Source organism: Typha angustifolia, chromosome 12, assembly GCF_048772165.1.
Source record: "Typha angustifolia cultivar Huaian chromosome 12, ASM4877216v1, whole genome shotgun sequence".
Classification (NCBI taxonomy): Eukaryota; Viridiplantae; Streptophyta; class Magnoliopsida; order Poales; family Typhaceae; genus Typha; species Typha angustifolia.
Window position 1 is genome coordinate 239,696 of NC_133250.1, and position 16,226 is coordinate 255,921.

The window sequence follows — 16,226 nt, forward strand, 5'->3', positions numbered from 1 at the left end:
AATGTAAGGCGTGCCCAGTGCCGACAGAGACTTGTCGTGCCAACCAAGTATCGACATCCGGCACGGATTCTGCCGGTAGCACAGCCCTGTGCTGGGGTTGTATTGACCCATGCCGGTCTGCACCGAATTTTCTTTTTCTTTTTTTTTTCTCGCACCTTAAAAACTAATTTGAGGTGTGAAATTGTATATGTAACTTAATTTTTCTGGATCTATTATTTGTAACAGTATTTCTATATAAAATTATTATTATTATTTTTTTAGTGCTAGATTCATAAAAGAGAATGTTCTTTAAAAATATTATGTCAATTCATTCAAATTAGTTACATTTGGTATAGGAATAGGTCGTTTATAATATTACCTAATAATAAGAGATTTTAATGCAGACTTTAATACATACATTTAAATTATACATGTATAAAGACATTTAAAATAAATATGAGTTAATCCTATTTTGACACCTCAACTATTGTCTTATATTACTTTCATCCCTCTTAAGAATATAATAGACATATACATCTCCTGAATTGAACTACATTTATCCCCTCTATTAATATTTTCTTAGAAATTCAATAGAAATAATTTTAGAAATTGACAACTTAATAGATTGACAAAAATACTCCTATCTTCCTTCTATATCCTTTCATCTTCACTTTAATAGTCTTTATGACAACCTTTTCAGATATTAAACTCTAAATTAATTTTCTCTAATTTCCCTCAAAATCCACTTCTAAAATAAGACATTTTTATCATCTAATTAGTTAGTTAATTTTTTTTAAAAAAAAATTCTAATTAAATCTCTAATCGAAGAAACTTAGACTTACTCATATAATTAAATAATTCAAGAGTATATATTAACTTCAAATATTAGAGACGTGCCAGTATTTCTCCGGCAAAGCAATCCTTGGGCAATGGTCCATTATCTTCTTAGAAAATGAGAAATAAATAGAAAGCAGTCGAGAGGAGTTGGTTGATTAAGCTTGTAGAGATATATAAACATATGAATTAAGTGTCGTCTTCGTAAAAGATTGGTAAATGCTAATGCTTATCTACAATGATTCAACCATTGCCAGTAAGTAATTCATATCATTGAAGAACAGGACCTACATCTTGTCCTTGCTGAGCCGCTTCGCCTCGTTTCTTCTTTTGTTCCCAATCTATCGCCTTTTGGCCTAATCATGGAGCGCATCCCAGTTGACATTTTTCTTTTTCTTTTTTAAATGGTAGTAAAAGCAATGTGGGTCAAGAGATCAATCATCATCTCTAACTTGATTCCCTTTGATAGGCTGGAAAATGGCTCTGCACTGGTTGATAAAATGTTTGTGGATGTGTTGTTGTACCACAAGCACTGTCATCAGCAGCTACTGTCCTTCTGCCAGTATAAACCGCATGAGTTAGATATCATTTTCTTTATCTTGCCAAGAAGATGAACTACTGAGATACAGCAATCTTGTAAAATGCTCTCTCTTTTTCAGAAAAGATATGGAGAATTGCTGCCTAGAAAGATGGAGGTGTAGATATAACATCAGTTAACCAGGAAAGATATTAACGATTTTCTGATCTGGCTATGGTCCACTGCTACAGGACTAGTTCATTCATGTCATGCATCTTTGATCATTGTCTTTAAGTGGGTGGTGGTCCTTCATTTCAGATTTTTTAGTAGGTCAAATAGATCTAACAGCATTGATGGTTGTCTTTTACGAATCCAGATTGGTTCCAATCATATGGATCCGCTTCCAATGATATGATAGATACAGCCATAATTTTCTTAGACAGTCATGAGGTAGTAGTATCTCTTTGAAAGCAAAATTATGGATTGAATGCTTACTCTCGAGGGTGAGAAGCCCAGAGGTAACTAAGAACACGCAGGCGGCTGTGGTACTCTCCGATCGCTATGAAACTTCGTGCTGCCTGTCTGACTGTTAGAATTCGGTGCAGCTGATGAAGTGTCTGCTGTCTCAGATTATCAGCCTACATGGATTACAAACTCGGATTAGTTTTGGAAGAACATTATCATAATAAATTTTGACAGAAAATAAATTCATTGTAATAGAAGGTCCCTTGATTATTTGACATACTGATTAAAAGAGAAGAGAAGGCAAAGAAGAATTCTGGAGTTCTTTAAGGTTGTTGGGTCCTTTTCTAAGTACTATATCTAGATGGAAACTTCCAAACCTTTCTGAGGACATACTCAAAACAAAGGAAAACAAGAGCAGGTCCTACTTCTTGATCTTACTATATATAATTGTGCAGCTGAACTAATTATTGCAACTCCTACCAACTTTGGAGAACATATTCTTCTTCTTTGTTAATGCTAAGCCCCACATAAAAGTAGGCAAGTATCCAAGTTAGATAGAGGTGCAAATTTAACCACCCAATAATAAGCTGATACCCGGGATAGAGTATTAATTGACATTAACATTGTCCTGTTACTAAATGACCACCAACTCTTTGATGAGCTTTAAAGAAATTTCTCCCCACTTGTAAACAGAACTACTTTCATATGTTATCTAGCTTATGTTACTCAGTAAGATGAGCGAGGAAGGACCTGTCTGACAAATCCTTCGACGTTGGAGAGCTTCCCTAATGCCATGGCCATCTGACCCATATAATTCCCAACATTCATATTTCCTTCACTGATAGAATCACTGGCTACTGTTTCAGCAAGAGACTGGTGCAGTTGCTCAAATCCCTGTGAGAGAGCCTCCTCTGCCTGCTGCGATGACTGCTGCAGGTTGCAGATCCCAACTACTTGTTGCTCTGTCAGGGGGTCTAATTGAGGCACTACAATCTGCATCAGATGCCAAGAACAATCTCATGTTAATATCCATTACTTCAATTAGAGGAAGAATTACTAATTGTTAAATAGACCTTGAGGAATTCAGAAGGTTTAAATCCACCCATCCAAAGGAAACATCTCTCAACTGGAGTAGTCCACATTCCAGTGATGAGGTGAAATATATCTGACTTAGCAGCGATGCCTTTGAGCCGGAAGATCTCGTCGTAATGAGTAAGATACTCATCTACTATGACTCTGAGGTCTCCATCTGGTAGGTGAGCTTGCAATCCACCTTGCAGCTCACTCATGTGCTTATGATTCTCGTCCAACCATCGAGCATATTCCATGTCGAAGATCGCCGCACCTATTATTCCAGTTTAGAGTAAAGATTACGTTCAACAGCTATAGTCAGACTGCTCTTGCAACTACAGATGTTGAATAGCATGGAGTATTTCCATTTGTCTTTTTATGCCTACTTCTTCTTTTTTTCTGAAGGTTTAATTGTTGAAAGGAATGAACTTATTACCAGAGCTTATATTTCCACCTGCACTGTCTCCACCTAAGATTAGATCCTGAAATCAACAGGCTTAAATGAAATAATTATGCAACAATTCTGGTAAGTTCAGAATAAAATGTTTCATTTTTCTCTCATTATAATTACCTGCGAACGCACTCTTTGAAGATCCTGTTCTATTTGAGCAAGTCTTACTCTACTTGACTCTAACTGCTGTACATAAGCCTAGCACAATAAAAATTGATGGAAAATTAATATACTTGAGAATCCATCATCTTCCTCATAAAATTAAATCAAGAAAGTTTCAAGAGTAAATGACCTTCTTTCTCAGTCGGCTTTTTCTTGCTGCCTCCCTATTCTGGGCTAAGCGTCTCAAGGTCTGCTCATAAAGAAAAAAGTTAGATTTTGGCCATTCTTCAATCATATATATATATGCTCATCTTTTTAATCAAATGACCCAAGTTCCCTTTACTTGACTATAAATTAACATGATGTAGCCATCCACATGGTTAATTAAGTAAATTAAGAAACATACACACACTCATATAGTGAGAGAGGGAGAGAGAGAGATGTGACCTTTGCATCTAGTGTCTTTCCTTCATTCTCTGCAGTAGAACCAGCAGCTCTCTTCTGCAAGATAAGATGAATGTGAGGGTGATTTTTAACAAAGTGAAATCAGAGAAAAACTTGGGGAAGGTCACTCATATGAAAGCTTAAAAGGAGAAATTTTCTTTTTTCCAAGAGACTGGAAGCTTGGAGAGTTTTAGCTAGTCACACCCACTTGAATTGTTGAACAAAATAGGAAAGCTCTGATGGACTTCAGAAATGCAGCAGCAAGAAATTTCAGTATTAATATCAGCTTTTAAATTGGTAATTAATTAAATTAAAATGCACCTATAACAACCAGAAAATAAGCCCCTGTTAAGGAGTACTTCTTAGATTAGTTGGTTATTTATCAGACACAAATAAAACTCATAGATTGGTTATAGTTAGTTAATCTTCTTGCATTTTGGGAACAGTAAAGATTCAAGCTAACAAGGCCAAGTATAGTAATAGAGAGTTTCTATAGTTAGATTCATATCTCATCTTGGGATGTGTGTTGACAATGCACTGCTCAATACACACATCCCAAGGCTTAACTAGTTATAGTCAAACTCGACAAATAGCAACAGAAGTGAGCTCTAGTTTGTACGTGGGATCTAAAGACTTTCAAGTTTTTTTTTCTCTCTCATTTGAGTATGTGGGTTTCTTGGAAGACGGGAAGATTAAATGTGCCCCCAGGTTCTTAATGGCTTATGGGGATTTGTTCTTGTGACAAGTGAGAGGAAGGAAACATTCAAACAGTACCTTCTCTTGGGTTCTGGGCTGATGATTTGGTGCTGCTCCTGTTCTAGGAACATGTCCTGCCATCATCATCCCTTGGAGCTGCTTCTGCTCCACCCCAGGCTGCTCTGAGAGAGCTTTTATGCTCACCGCTGAGTCTGAGTCCAACTGAGAGCTTGTGATCTGAGCTGAGCCTGATTCAGTGCTCTCTGCTGGTTGTGGTTCTGCACTCCCCTGTTAAACCAAAAAATAAAAAAACCAATTGAGGAACATAAGCCAAAAAAAACCCATCTCTTCTTGCTCTTTTTTCTGCAAGACTGCAATCCAATGTCCCAAGTCAAAATGGCAGGAGAAGAACCATACGTTGGGAGCTTGATGGCATCTCATTGGCCATGAGGGAAATATTTCAAGAGTTGGGGGTCCTAATGTGAAAAAAGCTGCAAGGGAGAATCAGAAGAAGATCAAATAAAGCTGAGCAAGAATCAGAAAGAAATTAAAAGGGCCCAGATGTCAATGCGTTCTCAAAGGAGATTATTCTTGTAGACTTTCTTAAGACCTTCTCTTAACACCTCCACTATTGTGATAAGAGTATGGAAGTAGTGCAACAGAGACAGAGAGACAGAGAGAGAGAGAGAGAGAGAGAGAGAGAGAGAGAGAGAGAGAGGGATTCCCACACTTCCTTTCTCCATTACTTCTAATGCCAGCAACTCCTTGCATGAGAGCCTCTTCCAGCTCTCCAAAGTAAGTGGCTCCTTCCTGATCACTGGCAAGAACCAAAGACAATTCTCAATAAGCACTGAATAATGGAGATATTGAAAGAAAAAGTATGCAGAACCATGAATGAATACAACCCATAGCAGGTTATGACATTGGTGGAAAGAGATTAATTCCATAACTGATTAAAGATGGTGTATATAACAAAACAATTGTAACAAATTAATTATATGAAGTGCAGAATGCAATGCAGGCTGATGATACTATCTCTTCTTTTGTCCATAAAAGTTGATATGATCAAAAGAAGGGAAAATTCTTGTGGACAGTTAACAACAAGAAGGAAGAGAAGAATGATACAAGAAATTTGCAGGAGAAGGTGTTAGGCCATTGATTCCATATGCCAGAAGCTGACTTGAAAGCTCAGTGTCCGAGAGACCTGTTTCGCCAACTCTGTGACTTGCCATCTCTACAAGAGGTTTCTCCTCTACTCACACCATTCTAAACGTTGTAGTTGTGAATCAATTCCAGCCCTTTAGTCAAGCTCTTCTCTTTCCTTCAGTTGTGGAAGAAACTGGAGGGAGAGAGAGAGAGAGAGAGAGAGAGAGAGAGAGAGAGAAGAAATATGACGAAGGTTTTTATAACTAGCTAGCCAGAAGTGACTAGAAGCAGAAGAAGAAGAAGAAGAAGAACTATATGATGCTCAATTTCAGCTTTTGTCGTAGGAGTCTCAGCTTGGCACAAGTATGGCCAAGGGATAGGAGTACTTTCTATGAGACTGATGTTGGACCTTGACCATTCATAAGTTCCTTCTCTCACTCTTCTGTTCAGAAACTTTGGGTTCTTGTCACCCTTTCTGGTAATAATTTCATCTCTGAAACCAATCCACAGTACAGAGAAGATCTTGTCCTTGTGGACTTGTCACAAGAAAGTGGGCTTCTCACATCTCAGAGAGAGAGAGAGAGAGAGAGAGAGAGAGAGAGAGAGAGAGAGAGAGAGAGAGAGAGAGATTAAAATGTGGGGTCTATGGCAAGAACGAAAGAATCATCGACTCCTATAATCCTATTCAAACTCTCTTTTATCTGACTGTGCTCCCTCTAATTAAACCTCAGTTTGGACTCTCAGAAGGAAATAGTAGTACTGAACACAAACAGAATCAACAAATGGACCATGAAAAGAAAAGGCTATGGAAGTTTCTTGTAGCCTTTAATGCCTAGATTTTTGAATCTATTATGCAAACTCAACTAGAACACTGCAGTAATAAAAAAAAAAAGCCCACAAGCTAATCCACTTCATATGAACATCTTACCCTTGACATGGAATTGTTTGGTATAATTATTATTCCCCTTGTTGATGGGTCAACAACCATCCCTTGTCAATAATACCTAAATCCATGCCACACCAAGATTCCTTTAGACAATCAGAAGCTCATACAAATGGCTGCAATGGCCTTTAGGAGGGTCATTGAATAGTTGTGTGCTCTTCTTATGATCATTTTGTTAACATTTTTTGTTTTAATCTAACAAATAAAAGCTTAACAACATTGCTATGTCCTTTCTTTTACTGAACCTTTAAGACATTCTGATAGGCTCATGAATCGAATTCAAATAGTTTTTTATATTTTCTAACACATCTTCAGGTGGTGATGGTCACCAATATCTCTCCCTAAGATTTCTCACTTCTATATTACGTATAGGTTGTGGATTTCATCATTCACTAATTGAGGCCTGTGCCTGTCACATTAGTACTCTAATGATCTGATTTCCTCCAAAGTGGAGAGGTCCTTTTCATTGCAGAGATGGAGATTGTAACTATCTGCTAACTTTAGTGTATGATATGCCTCCACCCATTATTCTTTTTTCTTTCTTTTAGTATCAATGATTGCTCAACAAATTTTTTTGTCATACAAAAGTGATATGGATAATGGATTAGGTGATCTATAGCTTCAATTATTATAGTCCTTGGAAAGAAGTACACCATCCTTATGGAATAGAAGCCAATTAAAATTTAAGGTCTACATATACTAATATGGTATTAGGCTAATAGTTTAAGGTAGAGGTCTGATGCTGTCCCTTAAAATCACAACGTCAAGTACTTATTAACAATCTTAATGACAATATTGTAGCATCAAACCAAGCATATATATATATATATATATATATATATATATATAATCTCTTGAATATGCTCTTCAATTGATCTCAAATCCTCAATTTATTAATGTTGTTAGAGCAGTCTTAGCATTTTTTTTCTCTAGTATTTGATTATCAAGAGTTTCATCCAGATTGAAATGTACAAACTAGCTAGCTCACATTCATGCAGATGATATTTTGTATATGAGCCGAAAGACATTATAATTGTCACTAAAATCGTTTGATTATTTTAAAAATATCATTTATGGTTATTTTTTTATTTATAGAATAATTTTCAAACATATCATTATTAAAGGTGACAAATAATGCAATGACGAAAATAATATATTTTTTCCCTACAGTTAGAGTTTCAAATACTAATCACCAACTTTTTATTGCAAAAAAAAGAAAAAAGAAAAAATTGTTCTTGTGGTATGATATTTGTTTATGTTAGATAGTTTTTTAAAAAATTATTTGAAGTATTTTATACAAGGGAATCTAAGTTCATTTTCAATTGTGATAGTTAGATTTTAGGAGGCATAATTTCATTTTTAAAATAGCTCAATGATTTATATGGTAATTATAATGTTTTTTTAAAAAATATAGTAATAATTATATGCTAGACAAATGGGGCTTAGCCATAATATGTAAGTTCAACAATTAGGTGTTCGATGTGGTTATTTCAGCTTGGCCCTATATGCAAAAGCTATGGGAACAAGGGAAACATTACTGTACTTGTCAAACAAAAATATTTTAAATCTGTGTAGAGAATCGGACTCACTTGTGTTGATCAATATGGTCGCAGGCATTACGAAGGTTTCTTAGATCGTGGAAAATATTGTTGATGACATTATTAAACTAACTCATAATTACCAAAATTGTAATGTTACTTGTGCCTATCAGGAATATGCTACTAATTGGCTAGCTAAATAAGGTAGGACGCAAAGGTGTCGGTGTACTTAGGATGGCTGTTTCCCAATTAAGTTGATTCTAATAGAGTTTTTTGTAACCGCGGTGGCTAAATTGATAAAGTAATTTTTATTTAAAAAATAATAATCAGGTCAATTTTCTAAAAAAATATATCATAATAAATTCAAACCATATGCATACAGCATTATGACATTTAGATTAGTAAAACCCAACTAATGAGTTATGAATGTAATTTTTAGTAACATTTATGTAAAAATCTAATATCTTTAAAAATATTTATGAGCAAGGCATAATAACACCTAGACTTTCTAAAATGTTATTCATCCATATAAGTCCCTTTAATTATTTTTCATGACACATTGACCCTCTTAATTAATTATTTAAAGCCTTTGTTATTTATCTATAACAGATCACTAGTAACTATTTTACCTTAGACCTTAGAGTCAAATGTTTTGGAGAGATGAATGTGAAAATTAGCAACAGTTGAGGAGTTTTTGTGTAATTATTTGTATCATTCATTAGGGACACAGAACTACTCAAACATGGGCCTGGCCCAGAATAATTTTGGGCTTTATGGGCTCTAGTAAAGAGGGGCCCAAATTAGCGAAATCCAGATCTTTCTAGACTTGGATTGAGTTCCAATTGGGCCTAATCTTAATCTGGACGGATCCAATTTCCAATTTGAACCATCTTAGTCTCGAAAAAGTGACCGAGCGAGTCCATTATTTTCTTTTCGCTTTCCTGGTCGTATCCGGTCTTTTATTTATTTATTTTTTTCTTTTCGGCGTTTTGCAAATCGCCGCTTATATTTTAGTATTATTACACGTCGCATCTTCTCTTTGAGATAGTATGAGGTAGTTTATTGCAAATATAATGACAATGAGGAGGTATTTCATAATCATGTAGGTGGCGATTTGTAAAACTGTGTTCATTTTTTCTTTTTTCTCGCTTTTCTCCTTTTTCTCCTTCTGGATCTGCTTCTGTAGGAGGTGGTTGTTGCGACTTGACTGGGGTTTAAGCAGCGAGCCAATCCCCTAAACCCAGCAATGATAAGGGCTGCTCTTCTCGTAGCTTCGCCTCTATCCTCCATTCCTCCTCCCCGATTCCTGAGGTGTTCTTCTTCCTCCTCTCATCTTAATCTTCGTCAGATGTCCTTTATCTTTGCTTTTTCCTGGTCTCCGTCTTTGGTTTCCCGTGGATTTTGGTTTTGATTGGTGGATTTTTTATTTTTTTTTGTTCTTTTAATTCTTGCGTGCTTCTCTTGGATGGTCTGTTGTAATTGCTGTTTCCCACGGATAGGATAGGATATTGGAAGAAGAATTGTGCTTTGGTTTATCCATTCTGCGGCCTTACCCGTGACAGATTGGCGATTTGGGGCTCGGGGTCTTGCTTAAATGTTGGTTCTTTTGGAAGATACGTATGCATGATTTGTACATTCTCGGGTACTGGTAGTTAGGTTCCGGTCGCTGGATTGTACTGACTGCTCTTATTTGATTTACTAGAGTATTTTCTTTTTCCTTTAATTTGTAGGTTTTAGTTTAAAAAAGAACAGGAATATTTGATGGGTCTTCAATCAATCGCACAGAAGGATCTGGGAATGTCTCAGCAGTGAAGCCAGTTCTATTCAGTTACTGAGATTTGGGTTTGCTCACCAAAATGGCAACACCGTTACAATGCTTCACACAATTTAATCATCGGTTTTCTGTTGCAACTTCACCCTTTCTAGGAGGGAGATCCATAAATGAGATCTTGGCTGCTGGTAGTAGTAGAAAAAGCTCACCTGAAATGCTCAATGGCTGTATTACCTTTTCATGCTATCCACGTCTTCAATGCTCCGCAAACTCTAAGAACAACTCATTTCACAGTAAAGATCCATTCTTGCATCTTCACCCAGAAGTGTCATTGCTCCGAGGTGAGCGGAATGATATGGTTATCGATCCAAGGAAGGATATGCCTGGAGGCAACGTCACTGAGAGCATAAAGGAGTCATCTGATATAACTGATTACAACGAGGCCAAGATAAAGGTCATTGGTGTAGGCGGTGGGGGTTCCAATGCCGTCAATAGGATGATTGAGAGCTCCATGAAGGGTGTGGAGTTTTGGATTGTGAATACGGATGTCCAGGCGATGAGGATGTCCCCTGTGTTTCCTGAGAACCGTCTGCAAATTGGTCGGGAGCTGACTAGAGGTCTTGGTGCTGGTGGGAATCCGGATGTTGGCATGAACGCCGCAAAGGAGAGCAAGGAATCAATAGAGGAGGCTGCTTATGGTGCTGACATGGTTTTTGTGACGGTAAACACATCATTTATGATTTGGCACATTAATAATTTAGAGCCCTTTTATATTATGTTGGCCTGTCTGGCACTTTAATTATGTCTTGAAAAACTTGAATGCATCCTTTCATGTATACTATGCTTTCCACAACATTTTCTTGATTTGGAAAGTATTCAAATCTTGAAAATCCTTGGTTAGAACAGTTGTTGAAAGCTCGGCAAGGTGCTTATATAGTCAGGACATGATTGAAATACTACCGAGATCTTAGATTCCTAATAGTCTATATTGCTTTGTAAAATCAACTGGAGATTGCTATTAACATGACAAACTCTTAAGTATCAACTTTGGCTGGGCTTCTGTAACATAAATTATACTAAATGCCATCTGCTAGCAAAGCACCTGCAGTTGCATGTCATGTTGAATTATCATAACCATGATTTATTAGTATGGTCTAATACTCTAATACTCCAGCTACTCGTACCCAGTACCAACAATCTCAGTCACCTTAGCTAGATTGTGCTTATCTCAAATTCTCATGATATTCATAATTTCATATAATTCCTTGCATACTTAATTGCTCGTAAAATATACATGACACTGCAACTACAGGCCGGAATGGGTGGTGGTACTGGAACGGGAGGTGCTCCTATAATTGCTGGAATTACCAAATCAATGGGTATACTGACTGTAGGAATTGTCACAACACCATTTTCTTTTGAGGGACGTAGGCGGGCAGTTCAGGCACAGGAAGGAATTGCAGCTCTTAGAGATAATGTGGACACACTTATTGTGATCCCAAATGACAAGTTGTTGACAGCTGTTTCTCCAAATACTCCTGTGACTGAGGCATTCAACTTGGCAGACGATATACTTCGACAAGGTGTTCGTGGCATCTCTGATATAATCACGGTATGGCATGTCTTACAAGTTATAATGTATAAAGACTGAACAAACTCTCCCAGTTATTTATGGATAAGAAAAAGGAGATATCTAAACTTTACGTTATTGCAGGTACCTGGTTTAGTTAATGTTGATTTTGCTGATGTGCGAGCTATCATGGAAAATGCAGGTTCATCTTTAATGGGTATAGGGACTGCAACAGGTATATTAAGGAAGAAGTCCCCATTACTTGATATTTTGGCAATTTTCTCTAACCTGACTGTGTCAACTCCAAAATATTTCAATTCCTGCTATAAAGCTATTCAATGTGATGAACATCCTGACATAGTCAAATAACCATAATTCTTTTCAGAACTGAAATGGTCTGACTAATATTTTGACGGTAGATATACTAGGTTACTTCTGATGTCTTTCTTTTGAATGGTAATGCCATTTGTTATGCTGCCCTGTTTGTGTGGTCATTTTGAGAGTGGGAGCAGTGGTTAGAGTGTAAGTAGGATTCCACTCAGGGCATTATTGTTAGCTATGGATCCCATCTTTCTGGTGAAATACTAGATCTCCAACTGCCTACAGTTTCTGGTGAGCTATATCTTTGTATTTTTGACCTTGGAAGATACAGTTGCTCCACTTTATTAGGCCTAAATTATGACTTCCTAGGCTATCGTTATTTTGTGATGTTCTGTCTTGGCTTGATGGAACCTGCTGAGGTGATGGCTGAGATAATCCAAAAGAAAAGATGGAAAAAAAGAAAGAGGAACTTCAATGTGCTGGAATCTATTAAGTAATGTTATGGCTTTAGGCGTTGAGACAATTTAATCACCACCACCAATGCTCCCCTCAACACCCTTCCCCCCTCTCTGCTGTTTTATCATTATGTAAGTAAATTTCTAACTGGCCCCCTCTTTCTGTCTACACAATTGTGCATCATTTTTCTTCTTAAGTATTATTAAGGTAGCTCAGAAGTTAAATTCATCTAACTGAACTACATTTTGCTAGTATTTGACTTAAGCAAAAGGAGCCAATCCTGCTGTCTCAACTTTTTGGTGTTGGCTGTTGGAATCCTTTTCCTCCAACCATCTCTACTTTAGTACAATGTTTGATTCTTCCGATGATTTATCTAGTGCTTTAACATAACTTGGCAGGCAAGGCTAGGGCAAGAGATGCTGCATTAAATGCCATTCAGTCACCTTTACTAGATATTGGAATTGAAAGAGCTACTGGAATTGTATGGAACATCACTGGTGGAAGTGACATGACTTTGTACGAGGTACACTGCATCTATTGCTAAACATTTCTTCGTAAGCCTTTTCTCTCATCCTTATTGGCAGATGCAAGAAAGTAGATCAATGGATGCATTACTTATATAATTTCTCGATTGACCCCTTTTAGTTATCCTGACTTTCATGTTTTCAGGTAAATGCTGCAGCAGAAGTAATCTATGACCTTGTTGATCCAAGTGCTAATTTAATATTTGGAGCTGTGATAGATCCATCACTCAGCGGTCAAGTAAGTGAAGAGATGTTTTAAAATACTACTCAATACTTTGGAAGGCATTTTATTGCTATAAGAAATGAAGTTAATCTTTTTCTTGCATTTCTATTGGCTACCATAAGGGCTTGGACTATATGGAGTAGTCTTTCTTGGCAATTATCGGAATTTAAAATTTCTGGTTGATGTATATGCTATTAACTGTTATAATTTTATGATATATGCATGAGATATCTCTATATTGCTAAAAGGGCTTGGATTATGTAGAATCTACTGCACAACAACAATTCAAATATTCATATTCTTGGTTAATGCATATTCTATTTTCTCCTATTAATATATGTTGCACGCACGAGATATTTGAAAATCTCAAGATAACTGGCTTATTATCTATAGAGAGAGAGAGAGAGAGAGAGAGAGAGAGATTTTTTAGAAGCTTTATTGTAGCAGTAACAAACTTGTGTGTCGCTGAAGCCATCTGAAAGAATAGCTGAGTAAACTGCCAGTTAACCTCAAAATAATGCAATGACAGTGATTAAGCTGTTTGTCTGCATGCAGTTGAACATTACGCTGATCGCTACTGGCTTCAAACGCCAAGATGAACCAGAAGGCCGAAATTCAAAGGTATGTATCTCATTACGTACTGTTCTTATAATATGACTTTTCCCCACTGATCTTGTTTAAAAAATATCTCATGTAAATAAAAGGGAGCCCAACCAACTCATGGAGATAACTTTGGGATAAATCGCCGGCCATCCTCTTCTTCCACCGAAGGCAACATGGTGCAAATTCCTGAGTTTCTTCGGAAGAAGGGTCCCTCTCGTTATCCGCGATTTTAACAGATCTATTCTTGTATTTATCTTTCTCCTTTTCTTGTTCTCTTCCAGCTTTTTTTACTTGAAACACATACGCTAGTCCCTTTAACAATAATGCTTGTTTCATGCCATTCTCTATAGTATAGTATGTCTCATACCCTCAATATAAAGCTTATCAAGGTTATGAGAGATTATTATTTCCTGTTTATGGTTTTTATTAGTTCATCTGGTTGAACAAACTTCTCAGTTCTCATATTGCGAAGTCAGAGATTTTATGCATGCCCACTTACCCAGTGATGATGACTTTGTCCACGTATTCTGAGATGTGATCAGGAGTCTGACAAATGGTATTTTTGGTTTTATCTGAGTCGTCCTGAAACCATTAAGTTAAAGATTTGGATTGTTTCTTCTCGTACATAGATGATCAGAACATTTATGTCCCTGAGAGAAGGTTTCCTTCAGGCATTTCGTCGAACAGACACCTACGATCACCAAAATGTTGGGATGCACATGTTTATTTGACTGGAGTGTAGATCAATGAAATTCCACGTTCCCTTATTGACTCGATCAACAACACGATTTTCAATGAACATACATATCCCCGTTCCCCAATTCTAGAAGAAATATTTTAGTTTTTAATACGAAGAAGAAAGTTAATACCGGTATATAAGCTAGTATATTATTTAATTAAATATTAATATAAGAAATATAATTATATTTGATATTAAAGTAACAAATAACAGTGAATTTGTGTTAAGATGTTATCTTATTTAGGGGCAAAATAATAATTTCACACTCATGAAGGTCAGGTCGATGGAACTAAAGCGGGACAAGTCCAATAAAGCTGCTATGGACCTACGGTGGATGATATTAGTAAGGGACAAATGGGTCTTTTCCCTACTTCTATTAAGGATGGCTGGCCTCATATCTGGGGAGGAGAGGGAGCCACCTTTTTGTGGCATTGGTGTTTCAGAAAATTGCCCTATAATTCACCATTAAAAAGGACTATTAGCTTAAAAGAGTAGACCCTAACATATCATTAGCAAATACTAATCATGATATTTCCATGTATATATAGTCAGAGTGATATGTTTATACTGAAAGATTAACTCAACTGTAATATATGTGGATAATAGGAGAAGATGGTAAACCTTGGAATTGAAGTAGCAAGACAAAAGGAATGCAACTGGAACTTTGAAAGCGTTGAAATAGACCAACTAGTTAATGCAGGCCTAATAAGTTGCATGTGGGACAGTACTGTCTAACCAAAATGAGGTGGGAGAGAAGGAAGCAGATGAAATGTCCAAATCATAGAAAAGGAAATGAATACATCTTTTTCCAGGAATTTAGTTTTATTCTTCTTTTATTGGAGGAAATTCCCTTGTCATCTATAGAACATGAACAAACTACGTGCTGCCTTTTCTGCAAATCTGAGTTGCAGTTTAAACACAGGAATGATAATAAGCCAATAGTTATATGATGATTAATAACTTCTTCCCTCTTCTCTATTATATATAAGCCTTGTAGTAAACTAAATGTACCATGTTCTCCTTATTGTTCATCCATTAATAAGTGCCAATACTATACTGTTAGATTGATATGAACAGTTATGTAAAGTAGAACTCTTATATATAGAGTTTGTGCTGATATATATAATTAACATGTTAACATGAAAAAGCTGCAACTAAACATCTCTTAAAAACGAAAAAGAAGGCATGCAAAAGAGTGCTCCAACAAATTACTTCAACCTCCAATGGATTCAGCTAGAAATGGTTCTTTATCCTCATCGAGCTCGAGTTTTTTCGCCGGCAATCCTTAACCAACGCTTCTCGCGCCGGCACCAACCCTTTGGGAAAAAGGCAGCTATCAAACGCAGAACAATCAATCCAATCCTTGAGCAAGCTCTCTTGCCCCCACATCTCTGGTATCCAAACACGTCCAGCCATCTCCATCCTGTGCTTCTTTAGCCTCTCTCTTGTGCATTCCTCTACTAGCTTTGTCTCTTTCATCTCCTTTGCAGCCATCACAACCGAGTCTTTAGCCAATTCTAGCACTTGGGTCGTTTCTGGAATAGTAGATGGAGATGGTTCCATGCAACAGCTTTGCTGAAGCATAGCTTGGATTGGAACACACACACAAAAAAATGGAGGCCAACTACGGAGATGTAGAAGTATAAGAGTTGGGAAGAGATGATCTTATGGGTGGGGAAGGAGAAGTACACGTTTGGGAGTTTTGATTCATATGGTGAGTGGAAGAGGAGCGTGGCCATGTGTGTGTGGCTAGCTTTGGATTCACAAAAGGGAAGACTAGTTGTGAGGTTGATGCTGGTTTAAGAGCTCTTGGGCCAATGAGATAAGACAAAT

At 36.9% G+C, this 16,226-nt stretch overlaps 2 protein-coding genes across 3 annotated transcripts; one reads left to right on the top strand and one right to left on the bottom strand.

The window, feature by feature from the left end:
• Nucleotides 1–951: 951 nt before the first annotated feature.
• On the bottom strand, nt 952–6,300 carry LOC140772275 (transcription factor TGA2.2-like). The gene is made up of 12 exons (XM_073114264.1): nt 5,685–6,300; nt 5,288–5,376; nt 4,977–5,050; nt 4,638–4,847; nt 3,867–3,920; nt 3,610–3,669; nt 3,438–3,515; nt 3,303–3,348; nt 2,869–3,140; nt 2,546–2,788; nt 1,826–1,968; nt 952–1,369 (listed from the first exon to the last, which is right to left on the bottom strand). The coding sequence occupies exons 1-12, from the start codon at nt 5,789–5,791 to the stop codon at nt 1,261–1,263; spliced, it is 1,485 nt and encodes a 494-aa protein (XP_072970365.1). The 5' UTR covers nt 5,792–6,300; the 3' UTR covers nt 952–1,260.
• Nucleotides 6,301–9,339: 3,039 nt separating this feature from the next.
• On the top strand, nt 9,340–14,070 carry LOC140772497 (cell division protein FtsZ homolog 2-1, chloroplastic). 2 transcript variants are annotated; one of them, XM_073114591.1, is made up of 8 exons: nt 9,340–9,497; nt 9,917–10,678; nt 11,270–11,569; nt 11,672–11,762; nt 12,703–12,827; nt 12,974–13,066; nt 13,607–13,672; nt 13,756–14,070. In XM_073114591.1, exons 2-8 carry the CDS (start codon nt 10,043–10,045, stop codon nt 13,885–13,887), a joined length of 1,443 nt encoding a protein of 480 aa, XP_072970692.1. In that variant the 5' UTR covers nt 9,340–9,497; nt 9,917–10,042; the 3' UTR covers nt 13,888–14,070. The 2 variants fall into 2 exon arrangements, with proteins under 2 accessions (XP_072970692.1, XP_072970693.1); XM_073114592.1 differs by lacking the exon at nt 9,340–9,497 and adding an exon at nt 9,686–9,828.
• Nucleotides 14,071–16,226: the final 2,156 nt, after the last annotated feature.